Genomic DNA, 24,398 nt, shown 5'->3' on the forward strand with positions numbered 1-24,398 from the left:
TACTGTTCTGAGAGGTGAGCTTAAAGCAGTTATTCATGCAGAGACAGTATGGGCAGCCTCCTCAAACAGGAGGAGGAGAAGAAGGAAGAAGAGAAGAAGAAGAAGACTTGGTTTTTATATGGCGACTTTCTCTACCACTTAAGGAAGATTCAAACCGGTTTACAATCACCTTCCCTTCCCCTCCCCACAACAGACATCCTGTGAGGTAGGTGGGGCTGAGAGAGTGTGACTATCCCAAGGTCACCCAGCTGGCTTCATGTGTAGAAGCGGGGAAACAAATCCAGTTCACCAGGTTACCGTCTGCTGCTCATGTGGAGGAGTGGGGAATCAAACCTGGTTCCACCGGTCCAAACCACTGCTCTTAACCACTACACCATTTACAGCCATTTCTATACGGGGAGCAACTGATCTGATGCAAATACATGGAGAGATTGCTCATAAAAGAATAGCAAGCACAGGAAAGTAAAAGATGCAGAAAAGCAGAGGGCATCCTCCTCGAAGGGAGCACTTTGGGCTTGTGTGAAAGGGCTGCTGCTCCTTTTAGGGATTGATTTTGAGATTGTTTTAAACAGTTGTAAGCCTGTTCTGAGCCTGACCTGCTCAGGAAAGAGAGGCCTAAAAATCTAACAAACAAATAAATAAAAAGAGGTGCATCTGCTACAGTTATTTCTTTATGATAAATGCACTGCTGAAAAGCAGAGATTAGTCCGAAGTAGGCAGCGCTGGATGCTGGGGTGCATTTTTAAAAATCAAATCCATTTTGAATGATTTGCCACATCTATCACAATAGTTCTCTAGATTTTAGAAACACAGAAAACTACAATCAGGATAAAACAAACAGAAAGCTCTGCAATTCTTTCTGAGTTTTTTTATTTGTTTAAGTGTCATCATTCTCTATAAAGTCTGCAGAGACAAAAAAAAATCTTATCCTGGAAACTAGTTCATTTGTAAATGAGCTATTGGAAGCCTGTTCATTGACATTCTGCTTTGTACAGGCAAATTAGTCCCACTGCTATCTGGTTAACAACTGTACATATAAGAAAAGAAAGGTGGCCTGCGCTCGTGTCTATAATATTGGAACCATGCCTGGATGAAGCTCTCACAAAATAAGACATAACAGACATAACACAGCGCATCAACCTTTTCTTGCTCCTGATGCTGGCCCTGATATCCTCTACTTGCCTGAAGTTCAGGAAGACAAACACTGGTCTGTCTGAGATGCAATTATGAGTGGCTTGAAAAACAAATTCTACTGGAAAACAAAACAGGACAGAGAAAAAGGGGGGGCATAAATTGACTCCTCTTTCAGTTTACTGCATGAAAGATGCAACAAGCAACTAAACCCCCAGCAAGCTTCACATCATACCTGCAACCTGAACACAAAGAAAAAACATTACACTCTGTGCTGCGAACTTCTTCCCACTCACATGTCTTGTACCACAATGTACTGATGGGGTATGAGACCATCCACGCCATTGTGACGACCTTCCCACCAGTCTTCGGAGGCCCGGTGGTACAAGAGGAGGGAGGCTCCTTTCTTGAAGGACAACTCACGTGGGGACCGCCCAATGTAGTCAAACTTTGCAATGGCTTCAATCTGCTCCACTTCTGAAAAGCAGAAGAAGATGGGAGGGAGGTGAATCATAAGGGTTCCATAATCAGAACTCAACAGATTATTACTGTAAGCCAATCTTCCTGGAATGATATGGCTACTGCTGCCCCTTATCCTGAAGATGCTATTCAAAACACTCTACCTCCTAACAAGCAAAATTCTGTTTTTCTTGGCCTCCCTTGGGAACAAAGATTTATGAAAGGCAACAGGGAAAAATAGAAACGTATCGAAACCATTTTAACCCACACTGTACACCTCTGTTTTTGATCAAGAGTTCTTTTCCTTATACGGATAGGGAGTCATGCTGTAACCAAACCCAAGCCTTCACTGCTGTGTTGTTAGATTTCAGTTTAGATTTTTAAAATTGTGGAATAACTGATGAATGCAACAGACACAGAACATGCAGCTACCAATCATCAATCATGAGGTCACTATATATGCACCATTCTTTCCCCTTTCTACATGTTATCATCAAAAGAACCTCAAAGAATACATTTTGATATACAATTAATTGGTTGCAGGGATCATAGCATTCCTGTGCTGGAAGTTTTGCACTGGCTTCCCATCTGTTTCCAGGCACAATTAAACGTGCCGGTTCCAACCTTTACGGCCCTAAACTACTTGGGGAAAATGAAGAAAGAACAAGGCGCAAGGTGGAGCAGTTTATTAGACCTTTTAGATCCCAAGGCGTTTCTCTATAAGCATCATCAGGGGATCTAATAAAAAGTTAAAATAGATACAATTTCAGTGTGAATTAGGGTTGCCAACCTCCAGGTACTATCTGGAGATCTCCCGGGATTACAACTGATCTCCAGACGATATAGATCAGTTCACCTGGAGACAATGGCTGTTTTGGCAATTGGACTTGCGTTGAAATCCCTCCCGCAAACCCCACCCTCCTCAGGCTCCGCCCCCCAAAAATCTCCAGGTATTTCCCATCTCAGGGCTGGCAACCCGAGTGTGAATCCAGTGGTGCTTCCATTCTTCCCAAAGGGATGTTACTTTTATGGTGTCACATTTTATTGGCCACAACCATACTACTTGTTCATCTGATGCAGGCATTCAGACCCTTAAATTCAGCATGGCAATGATGACTTAGTCTGCTTGGACTATTCCGAGTTAGTAGCCCACTTTTCCCAAGGCTACGTCATGAACAACCTCTGAAGGACCCAAAAGTTGCAAACGTTAACATGCCAACATACATCCCTGCACCCTGTACTCAAAGTAGAATTTTTGGATCTACCGGGATAACTGACTAAGGCATTTATCAAACCCAGCCAATACGCCATATATCAGCTTCATGGCAATGTTCATTGCAGCTCACCTAAAGCCAAATACTTTTTTTAAAAAATTATTTTTATTATTTTCTACAATTCAACTAAAATAAACATATCTCAACAATATATTCAGTTGTAACTGCTTGTAACAAAAAAAGTTCATTGCTATTACTGAGAATATGTTATCTATAATATTCTATGCTATCTACTATATGTGACTTCCTCGCATCTTCTTCAGTCACTAATTCTACTGGTTAACACTTTTGCATTTCAAATTAATTTCTAATCCTTATTTTCTCTCATACAGACTTGCTTTAAGCTATCTATACTACTTCTATAAGCAATTTCAAGTCCTACCTAGTTATAATATTATCATCATTGTCTCTATATAACATTCTATTATTCTAAATTAAAGGGATTAGATCAATACATAAACAAATATTCCCATTAAAAATTCATCAAAGTAAATCCACCGTGGCTCCCTTACACCCCAAAAATAAGCATCATTTTAGCCATTATCTTGTTTTGGGAGGGGATCTGCCAGTCCTTCTTTATTTCCCAATCCCCACCCCCCGTTTTTCAATATAGTAGCTGCAATTCTGGCCTCTGAAGATGTAAAAGAAGATCCCAGTGATTGTATCCATTGGCTTCTTGTTAAAATTTCCAGCATCTTCTTGGTAAAATCCTTCATCATGTCTCCCTCCATCGCTGGCTGCCAGGAAGTGTTTTCTTGGGATAATAATGCTCCTCCTGTCAGCAGTAACTCAGACAAGTAAATTGTAGAGGTATTGAGTTCTCTCATGTTGCTCTCTCTCCTTGCCAGCTGGTCACTTGCAGCTACCTCTTTAAAATCTTGGGTCTTCATATTGTGGATCTCCTCAATAATTGTGTCCAGTTTTCCATTAATTGATTTAAATGGGATATTCATCACCTCAGCTAGTTGAAATGCTTGATGTGAGAGCGCTTGTTGTTTTTCAAAGACTAAATCTTGTTGCACTGAAAACATGTCCATTTGTTTGAGTAACATCTCTTCCATCCTCTTGTTTGACATATCTGCTTGTATTCTTATATAGAAGCAGGCTTTGTAATTTTCAAGATATCCTCAATTATGCTTCAAAGCAGCACAGATAAAGAAAAGAAAGTAGACAGGAAACTGCAGTATCATAGACCCTGCGTCGTCTCCTCTCGGTGGTTAAGTAGTAGGAACGATTTGATGGTTACACCGGGGAGATTCACTTCAAGTCTTCCAATCTGCCCTGTCTTTTCAATGGTAACAAAGCCCTTCTTGTTATCTTCCGGTCTTAAGAGGCGACGTGGCTGGACATTGAATCAAAGAGAGCTGGAAGTGGGGGGGGAAGGTTTTCGTCTCCCTCCCTCCCCTCAAAGCATTTAATTGGTAGTTGTAAAGTCATTCAAAAGTCCCTTTTATTGCGTCTACTCACTGATCAAGTTGATAAGGTCTTAGTCAGTTCATTTAATGGCATTTGTTTATTTTAAAAGTCTTGTTACGCTGGGCAGGGAGTCGCCGGTTTTCGTAGGTGTTTTTATCGTCATTCAGGTCTTCTCAATCAAGATAAAGGCAAAAAGTGTCTTTTTACTCACTCTGACTTCCAAAGGTGAGGCTTCTTGTTCTTTTCATAGATTATTTGATGTTAATGTATAGAGGAGGTCAAAGCCTATAATCCAAAGAGTCGTCCGTGGCAATGGTAGCCCCTATGCCGGCGGGGACAACTTCCAACTCTACGGGAGGCTTAAAAAAGCTCTCTCAGAGAATATGGGAGTCCAAACCGCTCTTGAAGGCTGCAGGGGAATTTCCTGCTTCCCGATCCACTATTTAGGACCGAGTTGGAGTGCTTTTTGCACTCCAAATCTAAACGACTCTTGGTGTTTCCTGGGAGCCCCCAGGAAACAATGGCGCTCGGACCAAACGCTCTACAGGAAGTCTCACCTAAAGCCAAATACTGATGAGACTAGGCAAATTACAGACTGAAGCCAGAAAAGGTGTTATTATAGAATTAGATCAGGGGTCCCCAATGTGGTGACCGTGGGCATTATGATGCCCACTAATATCTTTTCTGGTGCACGCCAAGTGTTTTTAGGCAGTGGGTGGGGCTAGGTAGGGCATTTGTCCAGCAAGGCTTCTTATTGGCTGTGACGCTTTTTTTTAAATCGTTGTTTTGGCAGCAGTTGCCACCACAGCACAAGGATCTGCACTGTGTTACTGAAGTGAAGCTGTGGCAGCCATTTTGTGACGAGCTCTGCCTACTTTGGCAGCCATTTTGTTGCAGCGCCCACAATGCCAGGTCAGAATTCCAAATGTGCCCACGGGCTCAAAAAGGTTGGGGACCCCTGAATTAGACAAATCTTCACAGCTGCATGTCAAGCTATAATGCAACGAAGTGTGCAATTAGGTCACGCCTCAGACCATTCCCAAAAGCCTCCAGATGTTGGCAAGTCTTTGATCATGATAGTTTAATTTCCTTAAATTTCTTACACCCGAGATATGAGAGAGAGAGAGAGAGAGAGAGAGAGAGAGAGAGAGAGAGAGAGAGAGAGAGAGAGAGAGAGAGAGAGAGAGAATCAAAGGCAATGATGACTTCAGCAAATGTTTTAATAAACAGGTGCCATATCTCTAAGAACACAGGTGATTTATCGAATATATATTTTTGGATCACCACCTAAATGGCAAACGGGGGTTGACAACCAGATCATTTTAAGCGGATGAGCATGGCCAGTTTTTAGGTTGGTGACAAACAACCTTTCAGAAAAGTGAAAGAAGTTTTACTTCTCATGCTCAATAGACTAATGGTCTGGCTTAGTGTAAGGCAGTTTCAAGCCTTCATAGTTAAGTCTAACTGTGGTTTATAAACTTCAGATCTTGTCAGATCATTGCTTAATGGACCTTAACTAACCACAGTGAGTGGAATGGCCTGCAATCAGACAATTGCTCTAACAAAAGAAAAATTAAATTGTGGCATTGCGTCATGCCTGAACTGAACCAATATGTTTACAGAGCAAAAGTGGGATCGCCACAATCAAACGATGTTTAAAATTTCTCAATAACTTGCCATCTATCTCCAACTCAACATTTAAAAAAATCACCATAAATGGTAGGATTTATCATCATAGCTAAATAAATTGCCAGGTATTCAGAGGCAGCTTGTTTATGACTACCAGATGCCAAGGTGACAAAATGCCACACTGTCTCAGTTGTGAACTTCCAGAGGAGTTTTCCTGGCCACTTTTAGAACCAGAACAAGCTGTTAGAAGAGAATTCAGTGCCTCTCCATACCCATCCAGGGCAACAACACTGTGTAAGAAATCTCACCTAAATCATACCTCTTTGACCAGCTCAAGTGAGGTGGCAGAATCGATAGAAGATGATCTCAGAATGAGATACTAGCGGTGGCCATTCTGGAAGCCTCAAGGTCTGGAATACTGAATTTCTTAGAGGGGTTACACACCGGGAGTACCAGAAAAGGGTATGTAAATTCATAAAACAGAACAGCTCTTCCTCTCCATGCTTGTGTCATGGTTAATCACCCAGAAACTCCAATCAGAACTATTAATGTAACCATTCAGGCATAAAATTGCCTAAATGGAAGCTTACTTGCCTTGACTTTTCAGTTAAAGTAGTCTGTTTGTCACCAGTGTTGAAAAATTATGGTTGACGGCTCCCTCCCATCCTCCATTTAAATATCCATCTTCAATTATCTGAATTATCCTTTGTCCCCTCTCCTCCTCTTATGCCATCTTTACACCAATCAACAATTTGAGCCATCTATGCCATATGCCTCAATAGGACAAGGGGCATTGAATATGTGAAGCATCAAAGGAAAAATATTAAAGCATTCACACAAGTCATGCAGCAGATAGGATTCAGCAATAATGTTCTTTTAATCCATGAAATAAACAAATTTAAATGGCACCATGCGGCTCCAAGTTCATTATTTCTCACTGATGCCCAAGACAAGGTTCTTTTGTAAAACAAAATATGTATGAGCATGTTTTAAAAGTGTGTACAATGTCAATATATTACTTCATTTCTGTACAAAAGGAAGAGGATTGCACCTTTGCAGCTGAATCTTTCTAAAATTGGCTGGTGGGCCGGCTGGCTGACCAGAGTGGGCCAGCTGGCTGACCAGAGCCCAAGGCCTTTTGCCATCGTGGTTCCTACTCTGTGGAATGGGCTCTCTGAAGAGGTGAGGGGCCCCTCCTTGGAGATCTTCAGGGGGCACTGTAAGGCCTCCTTGTTTGCCAGGACGTTTGAGTGGGTTTAAGGGGGCATCTTTTAAATAAAGGAGAGAAAGATATTTGGAGTTGGTTGATTTATTTTGGTTTTAAACTGGAAATATTTTTTAATTATGATTGTAAACCTCCTTGAACCACAAGGAAAGGTGAGGTATAAATATTTACATAAACAAACAGGGCTGTGCCAAATATTATCCCATTTTAATTTGTAGGCTACGTTGGGGACAGAAGGAAAATGTCAAAATGCTTTATGGGACCATTTTTATTCAGTGACACCCACCCCACCCCCATCCCCACCTTTCTGGTTTCTCCTCTCTGTTCTTCACAGATTGGGTGGGTGCCCATGTGATTGATCAGGGATCATACAGTGAACATAATATCCCTGTTAAACCTGTCTTTCCTACCCTTTTCACTGTGCCTCCTTGTTCCTGCCCCTCTCCTCCCACTTCCCATCTACTCTAGAGGTAAGAGACTAAGAAGCTTCCCTGTCTTGGTTTGGGGGTCTTTACGAGTAAAACACTGGTCATTGGTCAACATGCTGAAAAGCTGCTAATGGTAGACGTCTGGGCTCCAGTGAGGTTCATTCAGTACCCAGAGAGTTAATGAAATCCATTTTGCCCTGCAAGGGGAGGGGCCGTGGCTCAGTGGTAGAGCATCTGCTTGGCGTGCAGAAGGTCCCAGGTTCAATCCTCAGCATCTCCAATTAAAAGAATCAGGTGACATGAAAGATCTTTTGGGGAAGGGACGTAGCTCAGTGATAGAGCTTCTGCTTGGCATGCAGAAGGTCCTAGGTTCAATCCCCAGCATTTCCAGTTAAAGGGACGAGGCAAGTAGGTGATATGAAAGACCTCTGCCTAAGACCATGGAGAGCCGCTGCAGGTCTAAGTAGACAGTACTGACTTAGAGGGACCAAGGGTCTGTTTCAGTATAAGGCAGCTTCATGTGTTCATGTGTTCACTCGCTGCACTGGCAGGACGGCGGCACTAGCAGCCGCCTCCACCAAGCACCCTCTTCTCTGCCAGAACCTTGTTACACTTGCCAGCCCAGGTGCTGCCTGAACTGGGTGGCAGAAGGTGGAGGCAGGCAGGCCAGGTGTCTTAACACGATGGCAGCAGCCCAGGACTCCTGCTTGCGCAGGCGTTGCCTGCACTGAATGGAGAAAGGCTGAGTCAGGCCTGCTGAGTGCAGCACCTTCGTTTTTCTCCCCAGGCAGGGATGTCTCCTGGGGCTGCTGCTTGCCACACGGCAAGCCATGGCTGGACCGAGTGCTGCAGCTGTGGGGAGGGCTACTGCCCTTTACTGGAAAAACAGTAAACAGACAACAGTCCAGGGATGTCATTGTTACAAACCCTCCGTCTCTCTCAGCATCCACCAGCCATCAGTCTTATGTTTCAAACTTTCCAACCCTGCTGGGAACAACGTAACTCTCCTCCCACCTTTTTAAAATCTATTCTTGGTATGAGCTGCCGCAAGCAAAAGGGATTCTCCTGAACCTGACCGCTTTTGCGAGTTAGAAAATCGATGTGTGCGTGTGTTGTATGACAGAGAGAAACAGAATTGTGTGGGCTGCTCCCCCCCCCATCCCTCTCTGTATCTGTCAGAGCAGTCCTTTTCAGCACAGATGAAGCTGTTCAGAATAACCCAGAGGTCTTAGCACTGTGAGTAGGGATTTTCCAAGTAGCTTTCAGAAAACATACAAACATCCTAAGGGGAGAAGCCTTTAATAACTAAACATAAAACCTGGGAAGCACTGATACTTGGGAACAATCAGTAGATAGCTAGTTTTAGGCAGAATACTAGAAAGAAATATGAAAATGTATTTTGCTAGCTAATCCTATACTTACATAGTGCCTCTACATTCCTCTTCCTGGGAATGGACCCAAGACTAAGCATGGGAGTCTGGATTTAAGTCTTGCCACCAGTTATGACATGAAACTTCAATTCAGGCTAACATATTTACAGATTTTCCAATAGCTAGGGAGTTCTTTTTTTAAGCCAATCCAAATTTACAGGAGCAGGCTCAAAGTTTTCCTTCAAGCATGCTCTTGTCCAATCATGGTAAAAGTATGGATAAAAGGAGGTTAGCAAAGCCAAAGGGGAAATCAGTGACCAATCCATCACTTTGACAGTTTGGCCAAATGGTAGAAATTGGGGTTGGGATTCAGTTTCCTTTCCTAATGTCCTATGATGTAACTTAGTATTTAATTGCACCATATCTACAGATAAGGCTGTGCTATTCCAACAGCACATTTACCTTTTCCTAACAATTACTTCTATGCCAAACAGAAAAAGGAAAGGATAGCTTTGTTAACCGGACATAGAGACACTTCACATAATGCCCTAGCATGAAATTGCAAATAAAGCAGGTAACCTGATATGCTTCCACTTGGCCTACTTTGATTTCATGTCTATCAAGGTGCTTTATCAGTACCTTTCTTGCGCTGTCAAACACATAGAGACATATTCCCCTGCAGAATAACCATATGTTAGTCCAGGGTGATTTGATTAGGAACAAAATGCGTGTTGATGTTTTCCACGCAAATCTCAGTAGCTTTTCTTAGGCTCAATTTTACGCTGCTTGTTTCCTCACTCACCATCATCGCTGGTGTGCGGTTCCGTGCCGTTGTCATGGTCTGCTTCGTCAATGGCGCCTGGCTCACTGTGTGGGCTGTCACTGGAACAAAAGTGTGGCAAACAAAAATATATGAATATTAAAAGGGAGGAGAGCAAGAGGCAAGATGCCAATTCAGTGCTACTCAGAATGCATAGGTAACGTGGAGCTTTTCTGAATTTGCCTTCAGCCCTGCAGGCCTCTATATTACCCATATAAAACCCACAGTTTTACCAACTTAAACCTCAAACTGAAAACTCAGCCTGTTCAAAGTGATCAGACAGCTACACAAACCCAACTTTCTACACATGCCAGCTCTAGCTGCTTTTGCCCTGTTTGTTCTGTTACTGTAAATGCCAATAAATGTTCTGTTTACTGTTTACACATGCCAGCTGCAAAAAATTGACACCCATTTTGTTACACTATTAGGAAGAAAACCCAAGATTAGTTCCGAACATTTCAAAGTCTTAATCTCTTCTCATTTTTATGTAAGCTCATCAGAAAGTTCTTTATAACGGCTAGATTTTCATCCAAAGCTGCTTTGAAAATTTAAACAGCCAAATCAACCTCCCACCCCAACCTAAACATGTTGTTTGGGACTTGTTCATGATTACTTCCCCCTGTACCGTATAACTGAAAAGAACAATGTTCTTCTCTATAAGTAAACAATGCAGACACATTTTCCAGATCTAGTGTATTAATTTCACAGTAGATTTTGCCAAAAAGAAGCAAAAAACTTGGGCTGAAATATGAGTTTATAATCATGAAAATGTTCAACTATTTCCTGTTCACTGGTTTGCTATTTGACTTATGAATCAGTATGGCCTGTCTATTGGTTACACTTTGGAGTTTGGTGGAAACATCTTCGGGATGGTGTATTTTATTCAGCCCATTTTAAAGAGATACCCATCGGTTTTGTTCCTGGGCTTCAGTGCCCCCAGAGAGTCCACTTGAAAAATCAGCTGCTTGTCTGGGGGGCAGGAGAAACACCAGACAAGCTGTCACCATTGTCCATAATATTCTGCTCCAGTGCCACTAGCCATGCCTAGTCCTTTCCTTCCTACCAGTCTTTTTACAAAGCCAGCAGGAAGAACGAAAAGAGCCAGACAAAAAAGTTACAACTGCCACCATGTGCCGACTCCTCCCCACTCACAGGGAAAGGAAAAGGAGTCCGGGTGCCCTATGACTACTACCAGTGGACCACTCTGCTCTTATTACACTTTGGGCCAAATATTTTTTCCTCCTCGCCAAAAGTCTACAGCCAATTCAATTGTTATGCCCACCCACTCAATAGAGGGTTTCCGGAAACATTTATACATGGCAGTGGCAATACAAATATGCAGCAGCTGTTGGTGTGTAAAACTAAACAGTGACTGCTGTCAAATCTTTATTTGCTTGCTCTTGTGTTAAAAAAAGGTAAAAGTCCCCTGTGCAAGCACCGGGTCATTCCTGACCCATGGGGGGATGTCACATCCCAACGTTTCCTAGGCAGACTTTGTTTACGGGGTGGTTTGCCACTGCCTTCCCCAGTCATTTTCCCTTTACCCCCAGCAAGCTGGGTACTCGTTTTACCGGCCTCGGAAGGATGGAAGGCTGAGTCAACCTTGAGCCAGCTACCTGAAACCGACTTCCGTCGGGATCGAACTCAGGTCGTGAGCAGAGCTTGGACTGTAGTACTGCAGCTTACCACTCTGCGCCACAGGGCTCTTGTGTTACATGATACTTAATTTCATTACTACTGCTGTTTCCTCGAACTCTGAATGACGTTTTAATGAAACTGCTGAAATGATCATGAAAAAGATCATTTTCTTCTAATGCAGCTACACTGACCTCAGGTTTGTATCCAATAGCGGGATTGACTCATGAACAAAGAGTCAAACAATCAAACAACACCAGCAGGCTATGCTCTCCCTCTTCATACCTAGGGTTAACATTCCTGGGAGGAATGTGTGAAAAATTGTGTTGTGGGACTCCACACAAGTAAAACATAATCAGTCTAACAAAGTGAAACATTCTCCTACAGTCACTCATTCTAACAAACTATTTCTCTTATCACCTGCATGGGGAAAATAAGCATCTGTTGATATGTTGTATTTTGGGGGTGAGTAAAATTTGCTTCATGCCTTTAAAAAAATCAACACAAACTGCAAACTACGCACTCTGAATTGTACAAAATATGTTGATCTTACAAAAGTTGTTCAGTTTGCATTGTGGTGATGGAAAGAGCCATCAAGTCACAGCTGATTTATGGCGACCCCATAGGGTTTTCAAGGTGAGAGACCTTTGGAGGTGGTATGCCATTGCCTGCCTCTGTGTGGGCTGAGAGAGTTCTGAGAGAACTGTGACTGGCCCAAGGAAATAGGGGTTTAGCCACAGTGGCTGCAATATTCTTTATCAAAACCTCCAGGTAGTAGCTGGAGATCTCCTGCTATTACAACTGATCTCCAGACAATAGAAATCAGTTCCCCTGGAGAAAATGGCCGCTTTGGCAATTGGACTCTATGGCATTGAAGTCCCTCCCCTCCCCAAACTCCACCCTCCTCAGGCTCCACCCCAAAAACCTCCCACCGGTAGCAAAGAGGGACCTGGTAACCCTATTAATACCTGAAGTGGAGCATCTCTTGTTTAATTTTTTTTTAAATCCCTAAACCATCAAGATGTTAAAAGGCACAGGTTTCCATGTTCCTTACCAGTACTCTTCCCCACCAGTCATGCATTTCTCATAGACAGGTCCTTCTAGCTCCCTGAGGCTGGGGAAGATGCCTTCGTGATTGATTATAATTGTTTTGATGACCTCATTGACGTGAGCCTGGCAGGAGACTGGATCCTGTCCATCTGGAATGTGCATTAAAGTCGGTCCAAAGCAGATGGCCAGGTTGTAGGGATCCATCATATTTTCATCACTGTACTGCGACAAGCTGCAAAGACAAGCAACCCACAGCTACGCCACCAAATTATCCACTGTTAACACAAACAGGCCTCCGCAGGCAGTCAAGATACACACGCACCCCCTCTGCCCAAGCACCAGATATGAACAAGAGAGAGCACTGAGCAGGGAAGGGAATTTTCAACTCGGTCAAAAATAAGAAGCAAGTGACTCGACTCACTGGTTGAGGAAAGCAAAGAGATATCTCATGACAATGATGACGGCCCGTGGCAAGGTAATAATGATTTGCTGGATCTGATGCACTCTGTCTGCAAGATTTTCAATTTCTGTAATATAAGAATTTACAGTAGCCCATTAAGGTTCAAAATCTGACCCAGACAATTAACCGGCCAGTTCTCAGGCATTTGTCGGTGGTATGTTCCTTACAAATCCAAAAGAACTGTAAGAATCAGCCACTGGTACAGTCCTATATCTTCTATCCTTTGCCCTCAGCGGGGACAGGCTCTTCTTTCTGCACTTCAGGTTAAACTTACTGGGCCAGATCCAGTAATCTGTTGATAGAAAGCAGTAATGGCTGCTGGTCTTCCCAGCTCTCTCCTCCCCCCAGAAGCCATTTCTTACTCTTAGAAAACTTTATTTCCAGGTCATGGGACCCATGCAGAGTAACAGCCACACAGGTCTGAAGGCTGCACTGATAGAGTTGCCAGGTCCCTCTTTGCCGCCAGCGGGAGGTTTGTGGGGCGGAGCCTGAGGAGGACGGGGTTTGGGGAGGGGTGGGACTTCAATGCCATAGAGTCCAATTGCCAAAGCGGCCATTTCCTCCAGGTTAACTGATCTCTATTGGCTGGATAGCAGGAGATCTCCAGCTACTACTTGGAGGCTGGCAACCCTATGCACTGAGGAGGGGAGCGCTGTCAGCAGAGGTCTGCTTATGCAAGAGGCAAAAGGGAGCAATCTCTCTCTCTCTCTCACACACACACACACACACACTGCAGCTTCCTGACTCACATGGGTATTGCGCCATACAGGTCCTGTAACCCCAGAAATAAACTTTCAGAGGATCAGAAATGGCTGCTATGGGGCAGACAAAACCAAGATCACAGATTCTTGTGTGGACCTTCTACGCAATGGATCCAACCCGCAGGGAGGAATACATTAACATTTCTGTGGTGGTGTTCTGCCCATGTAAAGAAGCCTGAGGTTTGGTATACATTTATCCTATTTTATGGGGATATGGTAAGGTTGGAGGAAAGAACATTTGGAAAACAAATCTTCCCAATTTGGCTGCAACCCCTCAAAAGCGTATTTAACAGAAAGTCCAATTAACTTTAATGGCGACTGCTCATTTTCAGACATGATGAAGAAAAGCAGCTCTACTACAACACAAACCTACTAGAGAAACAGCAGAACCCCTTTTGGGAGCGTCTTCAGCATTGTAAGCTAGACTGGTATCTGACAAGGAACTCTAGGGTATATACATTTTGACTTAAAGGTCCCCTGTGCAAGCACCGGGTCATTCCTGACCCATGGGGTGATGTCACATCCCGACGTTTACTAGGCATTTTGACTTAGGGTAGGATTTTAAAACAGTTCAGCAATTAGGGCTCCAGAAGCATTATCAGTCATTAATAAAAGGAATTTATGTACATTAATACACAATTAAGCAATAAAAAGCAAAACTGCAATTTTGTGTGTGTGTGTGTGTGTGTATACACACACACACACACACACACACACACACATATATTCATACGCATACACAAACTCACTCACTTTTTTGTGCTGTTTTTCATACATGATGGTTGCCAAAGTAACAGTAAACAGCATATTATAAAATTAATATGCTGGTTTCCTTTAAAAAATAGCTGGAAGACTTGGATGTAATTATAGTTTTTCTACAGAATGGACACTCCAGAATAAAACAAAGATGTTCTATTCTGAGTTGCAGCAACCTTCCAGGGTCTGAGGTATTGTAAGGACCTTCCCTGCCACCCGAGATCCTTTTAACAAGAGCTGCCAGGACTAAGGGCGGGATCTTCTACATGAGAAGCATGTGCCCTGCCACGGAGCATCAGCCCGTCAATATAAATTTGCCTGCATTTTTATTCATTTGTTGTCACTGTCCATGTGAGAAAGCATTCCATGCAAATTCTACCATCTTCAATTGAGCCAGCCAGCCTCCTTCTTGATATGAAAGATCACATAATAAATACTGAATTCTGTGGAGATGCATACTTGCAGGGCATGCAAATGTCCCGCAACTTGAGCAGGGCTATCAGCTGCCCAAAGAAAAAGTCACTCAGTATCTGTTAGCATGAGCCAAGGCAAATCAAGTCTTAGATTGAACTCTGTTCAGCCTTTCTTCCTTCTTAGTTGTACAAATATCTGCATGCTTTGGCTCTGGCCTTTTTTTTTTCTTTTAATAAGGGAAGGGCAGCAGCTTGGGTGTGAGTGGCACCCAAAAAGAAATGATTTGCCTTGTTATTTAAGCCATAATAGGTATAATACAGCATTTGTTTTTACACTAAAAAGAATATAAAACAAGGAAGTACCAACTCCAATTTGTACACCCTAGAAGAAAAGTAGAATGCAAATAGAAGCAAGAGATAGAGACAAAGAAAAGCTCACCCCAATTCAAGATGTCTGGATATAGCTTCCAAAGCTCTGACCTTTGGGTGCATCATTGAGCAGTACACATATGTGCAAAATCTGGCATCCTATATACCTACATTTGTGTGGGATTGCATTTGTGCTCAGCACACTGCCAAACAAGTGATGCAAATGGTACAACAAGGCAGAGGCATAATATGGCATATCACTGGTATGTGCTGTGCCAAGCAAGTTCACATCTTGCTGTAACAGAATCGCTTGTTTCCACCAGGACATCAATCAGCCTTCAGACTCTCTTTAGTGATATACTTATGCACACGCCTAATTTAAAGCATCAGAACCGCTCTGCTGGTTTATTACTATGCTCTCAAGAACACTAACTTGGGAGTCAGGTGAAAATGCAGGAGCCTCAGAGAATGTAAAAACCCTGCACACTGCATCCTTTGTTGCTCTTCTAGTTCTTTAAACGTGTTTAGGTCCAGAGTTGTGAGGGACTAGGACAGAATTTTGTTTCAGGATGTGTTTCAGAGTATTCAAAATGTTCAAACAAGGCAGTGGGTGCTTTACAAACTAAAAACACAACCTGGATCTGGAAAAATATAATGTACTCATGCAACTAGTGTCGACATGCAAAAATTCTGGAAATTTTAAATCCATAGAAAAACACAGATTTTGAATGGAAAATTGAAATATATGCAGTTATGCACTACTTAATTTCCTATAAAACCTAAATCTACTTTACTGCTTTAACATAAAATATATAATTTATAACTTAATTATCCTACAAATAGAAATGTTCTAAATAAAAACTCACGGAATTTAATAAAAGTACATATGCCTTGGTTTTCTGCAAGCAAAACTGTAGCTATACTTGAGAAAGCACCATAAACAGCCTCATTTTATGCTACCTTCGCACATACACGTCTTATTTTTGACATCTGCAATGTGGTGGGGGAGGGTATTAGAAAAATGCTGTAACGAATTGTATTATTTTGGACAGAAACAATCTCAGATGGTCAAAGTAGGACCAGAAGGATATTGGGTTATCAAGTTAAACTTTATAACACTAGAAAAACTAATTGTTTTACCTAAGAATTTTCATGTTACATGTTTTGAGTATGTTAACCTTGTCTTTAAAATAATTTTAGTCATTCCAAAAGAGTAACTACTTCATAGAAGTGCTTTTTACTGCTCCCCAAATTTCCCAGATTTTACATCAGAAAAATGGTGGGGGTGTCCTTTTTCTCCTAATTTTTTCACAGGCTTTCACGCCTGCAGTTTGCAAAGGCATGAATCACCGAGTCTATCAGTATTTTCAGAAACGTCTTCTGCACAAGCTACAAGTGGCAAATGTATGCTTGCTCTTGCACATTACAGGAAACAGCCTTATGATAGACCCAGGGGAGATGCAGGGAATCTACATAATTAGCAAATAAGAACAAACATTTCGACAGTGAGAACAGTTAGATTGGAGTCCAGCAGCACCTTAGACACCAACAAGAGTTTCAGGGTGTAAGCTTTCAAGAGTCAAAGCTTTACTGTGTCTGACGAAGGGAGCTTTGACTCATGAAAGCTTGCACTCTGAAACTCTTGTTAAGTCTCTAAGGTGCTACTGGACTCAAATCTAACAGCTCCACTGCAGACCATCATGTCTACCCTCTGAAACCGCTGTAACAAAAGACAGACATTCATTTGGCTCAGTGGTAGAGCACGTTGTTTTTTTGCACATAGAATTCAATCCCTGGCAACTCTAATTAAAAAGGAATCAAGTTAGCAGATGCTGGGGAGGACCCTGGAGGTGCTTCCAGTTCAAACAGACAATACCAAGCTCAATGCTCCGGCAAGAAAAAGGCAGCACGATGGCTATGCAATACAAAACAATTACTATATTCAAATCTGGCTCAGTATAATGCAGCTTCTTATGCTCATATGGAGTATAGTTACCATACTGAATTGGGGTACTGGACTTTGGGGCTGCAACAGAAGCGGCACCAACTTTTTGCTAAAACTTCAGATTCTCATGAAAAAGAGAGTGGAGAATTATCCACTTCTGTTCAGGATCAACTGCTTTTTTCACACAAGAGCCCCAGGTACTGGAATTTAAAAAGACCTGAAGTGCACAGTTCAAAGGCCTGGTTTATCACTGATGGGACTTACTTATAGTAGAAATCAAGTCTTGAAATCTTTCCTTAGGAAAGAGTGGATTTTCCAAACCCCGGAAATATAGCTTTAACACCCCAGCAACAGAATTAATGTCACGTTCATTTTGATCATCAGCAAGGGGGTCTTCACCTGAAATGATAAAAGATTTGCTTATACCGTTAGATTCTACTTCAAGATTAGACAAGAAACTCTTATAAGAAATTAAGCCTGAAATGACCAGAATAGCAGCCTATATTACAGCAGTACAGTCATTTCTTTTCAGCCACATACTTACACAGAACATTATTTTAAATAGCACCATGCTGGGCTGTATTACACAAAAATAACTATAAACACAAGGATTTTGAGTACCTGCCACAGTGAGAATTTTAAATCACTGAATGTGTGTCACCACTGCCATTTCATATTTATTCCAGCGTTTTCATTTGAATAACAATTCACATAAATCTGCTTACATTGTAATACATATAAGTATCATACAATAGTGTATCACATCTATTCAGATGACCAAGGCCTATCACACTGACTTTGGTACATGTTAAGTATGGTCATTCCACATATGAATTATGTCACCATTTATTCATATTTAATATTTATGACATAATCATTACTTTTTCTTTCCCTGAACAGAATCAGATTGGGATGGGACCAAAACAAGACACAAGCTTATTGCTGAGGAAACTCATTATGTGCATGTTTAAGACCGCTGGCCCTCTCACATATCCCTAGGAAGAATTCTGCATTGAAAACAGGTTCAGAGAAATGACAGTACACCAGTCTGTTCCCACATTGTAGTCTGAATACATTACTCTGCTGATGTCCCTCAGTACTAAAATGCTAAAAACAATTACATGAATGTTTATTTACCAGATTTTACACATTATTTTAAGCAGCATTGCCAAGAATCATGGGCTAGTTCATACCTCTCTCAAATGAGTTCTTGATATCATTGACTTCAACCTGAGATCCAGGAACTCTAAAAATACCCTGTTGCTGTAGACCTAGAATGAGCCAAGCGGTAAAAAGAAAGGGCTTATTCAAGTTCTTTTGAATATAACCTTTATATTTAGAATTGCAGATACCTCTTATTTATATCATTGGTTTAAAAAAACCCATCCAGACTTCAAAAATAAATCTACCATGCCAAACCTAAAATAATCACTTCTACCGGTATATAATTTTGCTGCCCTCTACCTGTTATCATGTATTATGATAAATTATCTGTTCTCTTATATATGTAAGCTGATATTAAGACAGTATTAAGTTGTCAGATACAAAGCATGCTAGGGCAAATCTGATGCCTGTCAAAAATTCAGTTCACTATTGCACTGTTCATCCTGGCAAACTGAAGCAACCACAGCAGGCTTTTTCCCTTGCCCAAACCTAGAACACCAAATTGCACCTCCAACTACTAACCGTCCCAGCAATAAGAACATGAGAAAGGCCATGCTGGATCAGACTAAGGTCCATCAAGTCCAGCAGTCTGTTCACACAGTGGCCAACTAGGTGCCTCTATGAAGCCCACAAACAAGGCGACTGCCGCAGCATTATCCTGCCTGTGTTCCAAAGCACCTAATAAAATAGGCGTGCTCCTTTGATCCTGGAGAGAATAGGTATGCATCATGACTAGTATCCATTTTTACTAGTAGCCCTAGTAGCCTGAATAGCCCTGTCCTCCATGAACATGTCCACTCCCCTCTTAAAGCCTTCCAAGTTGGCAGCCATCACCACATCCTGGGGCAGGGAATTCCACAATTCAACTATCTGAGCTCTTCCCAAGGTAAAAGCAGTCCAGCTCTTTCTTAATGCCTAAGACTGAAAACATGGGAGGGAAAAATTAAAACCAAGACTGACCTCAATTTCCAATTTCACGAGAGGGGGAGGCAAGATAAAGCCATATTAATTCCTCCATCCTACACAGCCATACAGTGGTATTCAAATTCAAATTTATTAATACGGTCGACTGACCAATCATGTGCCAACACATCAAAATTTCTACATACAGTGGTATTATTTGAAGATGCCCCCCAGCCAAGGGGAAAAATTGTAATGGAAATGTTTGGATTGATTATGACCTTTGGCCCTTACATAATTTACTTCAGCCCAAGAAGAAACACTGGTTCCTGATCATCACCATGGTCTAAAGTCTGCTGCGGTAGAGGGAAATGTTCTAATTAACTTCATTCAGAAGTGTTTGGATTGCAAACCCACACAATTTGGCCAGCAAGCACATACATAAACCAAATATTTATCACTCATTCCTTTTGATACAAAACCAATTAGAGATTAAATAACTATCATTAACATCCAGCCTCTTATAATTAGTCAAGGCAGCTGGTGTATTCATTGAGTTACTCGGGAGAACTCCTTGTACTAGAACGCTGAAACCAGCAGAGATCAAATCAACTTACCATATAAATTGATGTAGCGAATGCAACTTTCAACCACAAGTGGGATAGCCTGTCCTGAATCCTTTTAAAAGAAATCAGATTTTTTAGAAGTAAATTGAGAGCACTAGTTTGGCCGAGTCAATGGTTTAATGTAAAGAAACAAAAACCGCACAAAAAGCTCCAACTCAACAAATGAGCATTGTTAGGTTAGTCAGAGAGAAAGCAAGAAATTAAGATAATGGTTGATTATGTTTTCAGTTCTTCACAGACCTCTGCAATATAATCCTTTGGCAATACCAACAAGAAGCTGGTTTCTCAGCATCAACTTGATTTTAAAATCTAAGGCAAAAAATTGGCTAAATTCAGCTGGATCACAATTACCACTTCACAGAGCTGTAGCTAGTCAGGCCTTTTCCCCCCAATAAATGACACTATTGTTAGGGGACACCACATAACATTTTCACAATCTCAATAAAAGAATGGTTGTCCCAGAACCGAGAGGCAAGTATTTTTAAATGCTCATTTTCTAACTAGAGGAAGAAGGGAGGGTCATCTTTTCAGGATTTTGGGCTTTCTAAAATTCTTCCTAAACCAACATTATGAGAACTCATTGGAGAGAGTTTTGAAGTACACTGGGGCATATTTTCAACACAGAATTTTTTTAAAAGCAGCCTTTCAATTTAGTTTATGCATATATTATATATATATGTATACACACACACATATTTCTCCCGGATAAGAGTCCCTCTAGTAAATACCTGGTTCCTTGTTCGAGCATTCCTTCTTCCTCTGATAAGCAAATAAAGCAGCAAAGCAGGGAAAAAGAAAAGGTTAAGCAAGAATAAGATCTGTTAAAGTAAGCACATCTTCCAGAGGCTATGAAAGCTTAAATGCAATGGCAGCTTAGAAGGATCAAGATAAAGCTCCAACACCCCATGTAACTGTTTAGTATGCAGCCTCTCGGCCTCAGTGACAGACTTCAGGAAACTTCCTGTCAGACACTGTCCATCCACTCCACCCAGTTCTTTCACAGTGGACCGCCCCTTCAGAAAAAAACAAGTAACTCTCTCTTGTGGCCCTGTCGGTAAAAGGGGAAGGTTCAGCTTTCATGCTATGGACAAAACCCTTCATGGCCTAGATATTTCTGAGAGTTAATTTAGAAGGTGGTGTTTCCCTTTCAGTCTTCCATTTCTCAAGCCCGTGCTCCCACAACTGAATAAACGAACAAGCTTCAGGATATAGTTCAACATCAGTTTGTTGATGGCCACACAGCCACAGGAGAATAGAGGGATATATCATTTCATGGTGATGTTCCTCTGAAATGATCATAGAAGTTGAGCTTAACTGGAGAAGATTTCCTTATATACCTAATGCTGAAATACCCAATGCTTCTAGGAGAGTATAGCTAAAACCACAACAGGCTGGGTTGTGATCTGACATAGAAGGTCTACTGATTTAAAATTCACTATTACCACTTTCCGCTTGGAAATTGCTTATTGCAAAGGACTTTATGCCCTCTTTAGGGTGTTGCTTTGGATGCCCCCCATCATGAGGCAATGGAAGAAAAAACCTTCTTGGCTGTAGCATCAAAATTGTAGCATTCCCTCCCCAAGGGGATTTGTCTGTCCCCCTCTATAATTGTCTTCCACCAGCAGATGAAGATTTTTTTTGTTTCATTTGGCATTCTCTTATTGACCCTCCTTCCTGTTTGCTTCAATAGCTATCTTACATATATGTATTGCTTAAAGTTGATTTTAATGTCTTTGACTGTTCACCACCATGAAGGCCCTAACTGGAAGGAAAAGCAGGATACTTGCTCTTCTGCTGGCCCAGCATCAAGGCGATGCGGCCTAAGATGGTTACGAGGTTCAAGCATCAATGGCAGGGATTGGAAATGTATTATGTTTCACGTATTTTTAACTCATACATCTCAGGACTCTGGACTCCATGACAACTACTCTCAATTTGGTATCTTTTGCTGACAAAATGGAAGATGGTTTGGATTGGGAGGCTTCAACAATCCTTTTGTCACACACAGATCTTTAGCTGGTAAGGTTTAGACTGATAGGGTGATTAAGACGATACCCCTTGGTGAGTTCTTGATGAACGTGCCTGGTGCCGTGTCAATTCACTGGCTGAAGAGCTGGCCAGTTGACATTATTACTCTGAGTTATCCTTTGCTCTCCCATCAAGTCAATGCAGCCCCTTAGTCTACTGAGCAAGTGGAGGAAGTCTTTCAGTAAATATGACCAAAACTCAGCCTCGGGCATATTGTTGTGCCTATTTCATGGCAGTGATGGCAGCAAACACCACCAACACCATTGTGTCTATGCAGTTATCCAGTGGAATCATTCCAGGTGGCAAGGGTTTATTGCATTTGGCCCTGATGATGTAAATCTGGACTGACAACAATCTAGGGTTACCTTTTTATAAACCACTGCATTGATAAAATGGCTCATATTTGCTGCAACAGACTTCACTGCTGTTGCAGATCTGTCCCCTAGTCTCAGAGAACAATCTTAGCATAGATTTTTGGGGATAGGGTCAATTTTTATTAGTTGCCCCTGTATACGATTGTATTATATCTGAAGTTTTGTCCCATTTTTGCTCAGTGTTATCCTTTTTGCTGCTTTTAATCCTATTTTAATCATTGCTAGGTATTTCTGGTGCTTTGGAGTCTTTTGACTCATGTTACTGTTGACTGTATGGAGCTTTAAGGAGCTTCTGTTTCTTATGTGATTCACAGTATTATAATCTATTTTGTGTGTTTTATCGATTGATACTAGACAGTGTTTTTAAATCTACTGTTACAAGCCACCAAGAGTACTGTAATGGAGAGTGCAGGGTATATATTTGTTTTAAATTAAATATTCACACACTAATTTTAATTCAAAACAAGCCACTCAGAGCAGCTTGAATGTGGTTTCTATGTAAGTCTCCAACTGAGGAAGCTTAAAGAGTCATACTGGCTTAGCTGTAACTGTACAACTCCATTATATGCCTTCAGAACATGCTCAGGGTTAGACCATGCAGTGGACTTTAAGGCTTTATACTGCACATTAGTCATGCCAAGTGAAAGCATTTTTAAAAAGTCACACAACAGTTGAGTCAAGACCATTGGGACCATTCATAAAGCAATTTGCTCTTGTACTAGAACAATAATGATTGAAAAACTTAAATGCGATGCTGACCTAGGAATTGAGGAAGATTTGTTTTCTTTAAAGCAGTATAGATTGTGGTAAGGAGATATATATCTACATTTTGCCTTAGGCGGAATGTCTGCTGACTAGAGATACTCTTCTAATGGCACCAATTTCTCAGTCCAATTAATGCCTCTCTCTATTCCCTCAACGTGTTTTATGTTACAGCTTTTTCCAAGTAGAAGTGAGATTAATGCAACCTCTCCGCTACTACTCAGGACAGTACCAGATTTTGTGCATATGAATTATTTTAGGGTTTTGTGGTTTGTGAAGGTATGTCAGCCTTCTAAATACTTGTAATAGCCCCACTTCCTTTTGTTGAACTGTTCCAAGACAACTATATTAGATTAATTTTATAAACAGCAACAAAACAAAACAGGAAATGATTACTCTGTCATTCAGCTGGCCGCACAGTTAAGCACAAATCAGCATTCTTCTCATTCCTGCCAACTGTGAGCTATGGGCTATTGTTTCTTTTCTCTCCTGCATTTGAGGAGAAAAAATGGCAAATTGGACTGAGCGATGTTTTAAAACAGTGCATATTCCTGTGCTCAGGGAAGGAGAGATACCTCAACAGAGGACAACATTCCAAACTGGCATTTCTCTCCCACTTTCCTCCAAAACAAGCAAGCATTCAAGAGTTCACTGTCTGTGGAGTAAAAGTATACATTTTGCCTTTCTTAAAACTTCAAAGAGCCATATCAGTCTGATAACACCACAGTCTTTAAGGATTTTTTTTTTAAGACTCTGATATACTGCAAATCTCTTCCTATGGGAGGCAGGCATGTTGCTTTTAACCTCTAAGATGTTCACAGAAACAACAGCTTATAAAACCACAGCAGTTCGGCCTGCAGTAATAAGATAGGGCAGACTGCAATTAACATGCTAACAGGCATAAAGGTGTTGTGCTTCCATACTGCTCCACGTGGGTCACTACGATTATCTCATCCTTCCTGGTCAATATGAATACAAGGGAAACACCAAATGTGTGGATTAACTTGCCACTGTGGTAAGGATGGACAGCCACCAAAAAAAACAATCTTCACTGAGGCAGGAAGCATACTAACCATGTTAATGGTATGATGTGCCGTGCACGTGAAAGGCCAGGTCCAAGAAAAGAAAACAAGTCAGTGGTTAGAAGGGGGATGGGGGAAGCTACCCTTAACATCCACTGTGTTCACAGACTCTCACTGTTAGACAGCAAGTACCTTAATGAACGTTTCCATATTGCCGTTAAAGAGTTTATGATTATAGACTGAGAGAGGCCTAGGTCTCCTCATTTTCTGTGGTTTAGGGGGAAGACAGGGGGGCCTAAGAAAAATGGAACAAAAGAAATCAACAAAACATCAATATGAATACAATGTTCGGCCAAAATCTCAAAAGAATGCAAATAAAAA

At 41.5% G+C, this 24,398-nt stretch overlaps 1 protein-coding gene across 3 annotated transcripts in view; it reads right to left on the reverse strand.

Moving 5' to 3' along the window:
- The window catches only part of SRGAP3 (SLIT-ROBO Rho GTPase activating protein 3), a 255,426-nt gene that overhangs the window by 9,953 nt on the left and 221,075 nt on the right, over positions 1–24,398 (reverse strand). For 2 of the 3 annotated variants that reach the window (XM_056852674.1, XM_056852690.1), the window contains exons 12-19: positions 24,210–24,312; positions 19,823–19,883; positions 18,335–18,412; positions 17,406–17,540; positions 12,859–12,964; positions 12,442–12,669; positions 9,735–9,814; positions 1,428–1,608 (exon numbers count right to left, since the gene is read on the reverse strand). In XM_056852674.1, the coding sequence (XP_056708652.1) occupies positions 1,428–1,608; positions 9,735–9,814; positions 12,442–12,669; positions 12,859–12,964; positions 17,406–17,540; positions 18,335–18,412; positions 19,823–19,883; positions 24,210–24,312 (972 nt within the window). Of the gene's footprint in view, positions 1–1,427; positions 1,609–9,734; positions 9,815–12,441; positions 12,670–12,858; positions 12,965–17,405; positions 17,541–18,334; positions 18,413–19,822; positions 19,884–20,559; positions 20,591–24,209; positions 24,313–24,398 lie in introns of all 3 variants that reach the window. The other variant, XM_056852682.1, reaches the window with a different exon arrangement.

The sequence above is a fragment of the Euleptes europaea genome, chromosome 1 (assembly GCF_029931775.1).
Source record: "Euleptes europaea isolate rEulEur1 chromosome 1, rEulEur1.hap1, whole genome shotgun sequence".
NCBI lineage: Eukaryota > Metazoa > Chordata > Lepidosauria > Squamata > Sphaerodactylidae > Euleptes > Euleptes europaea.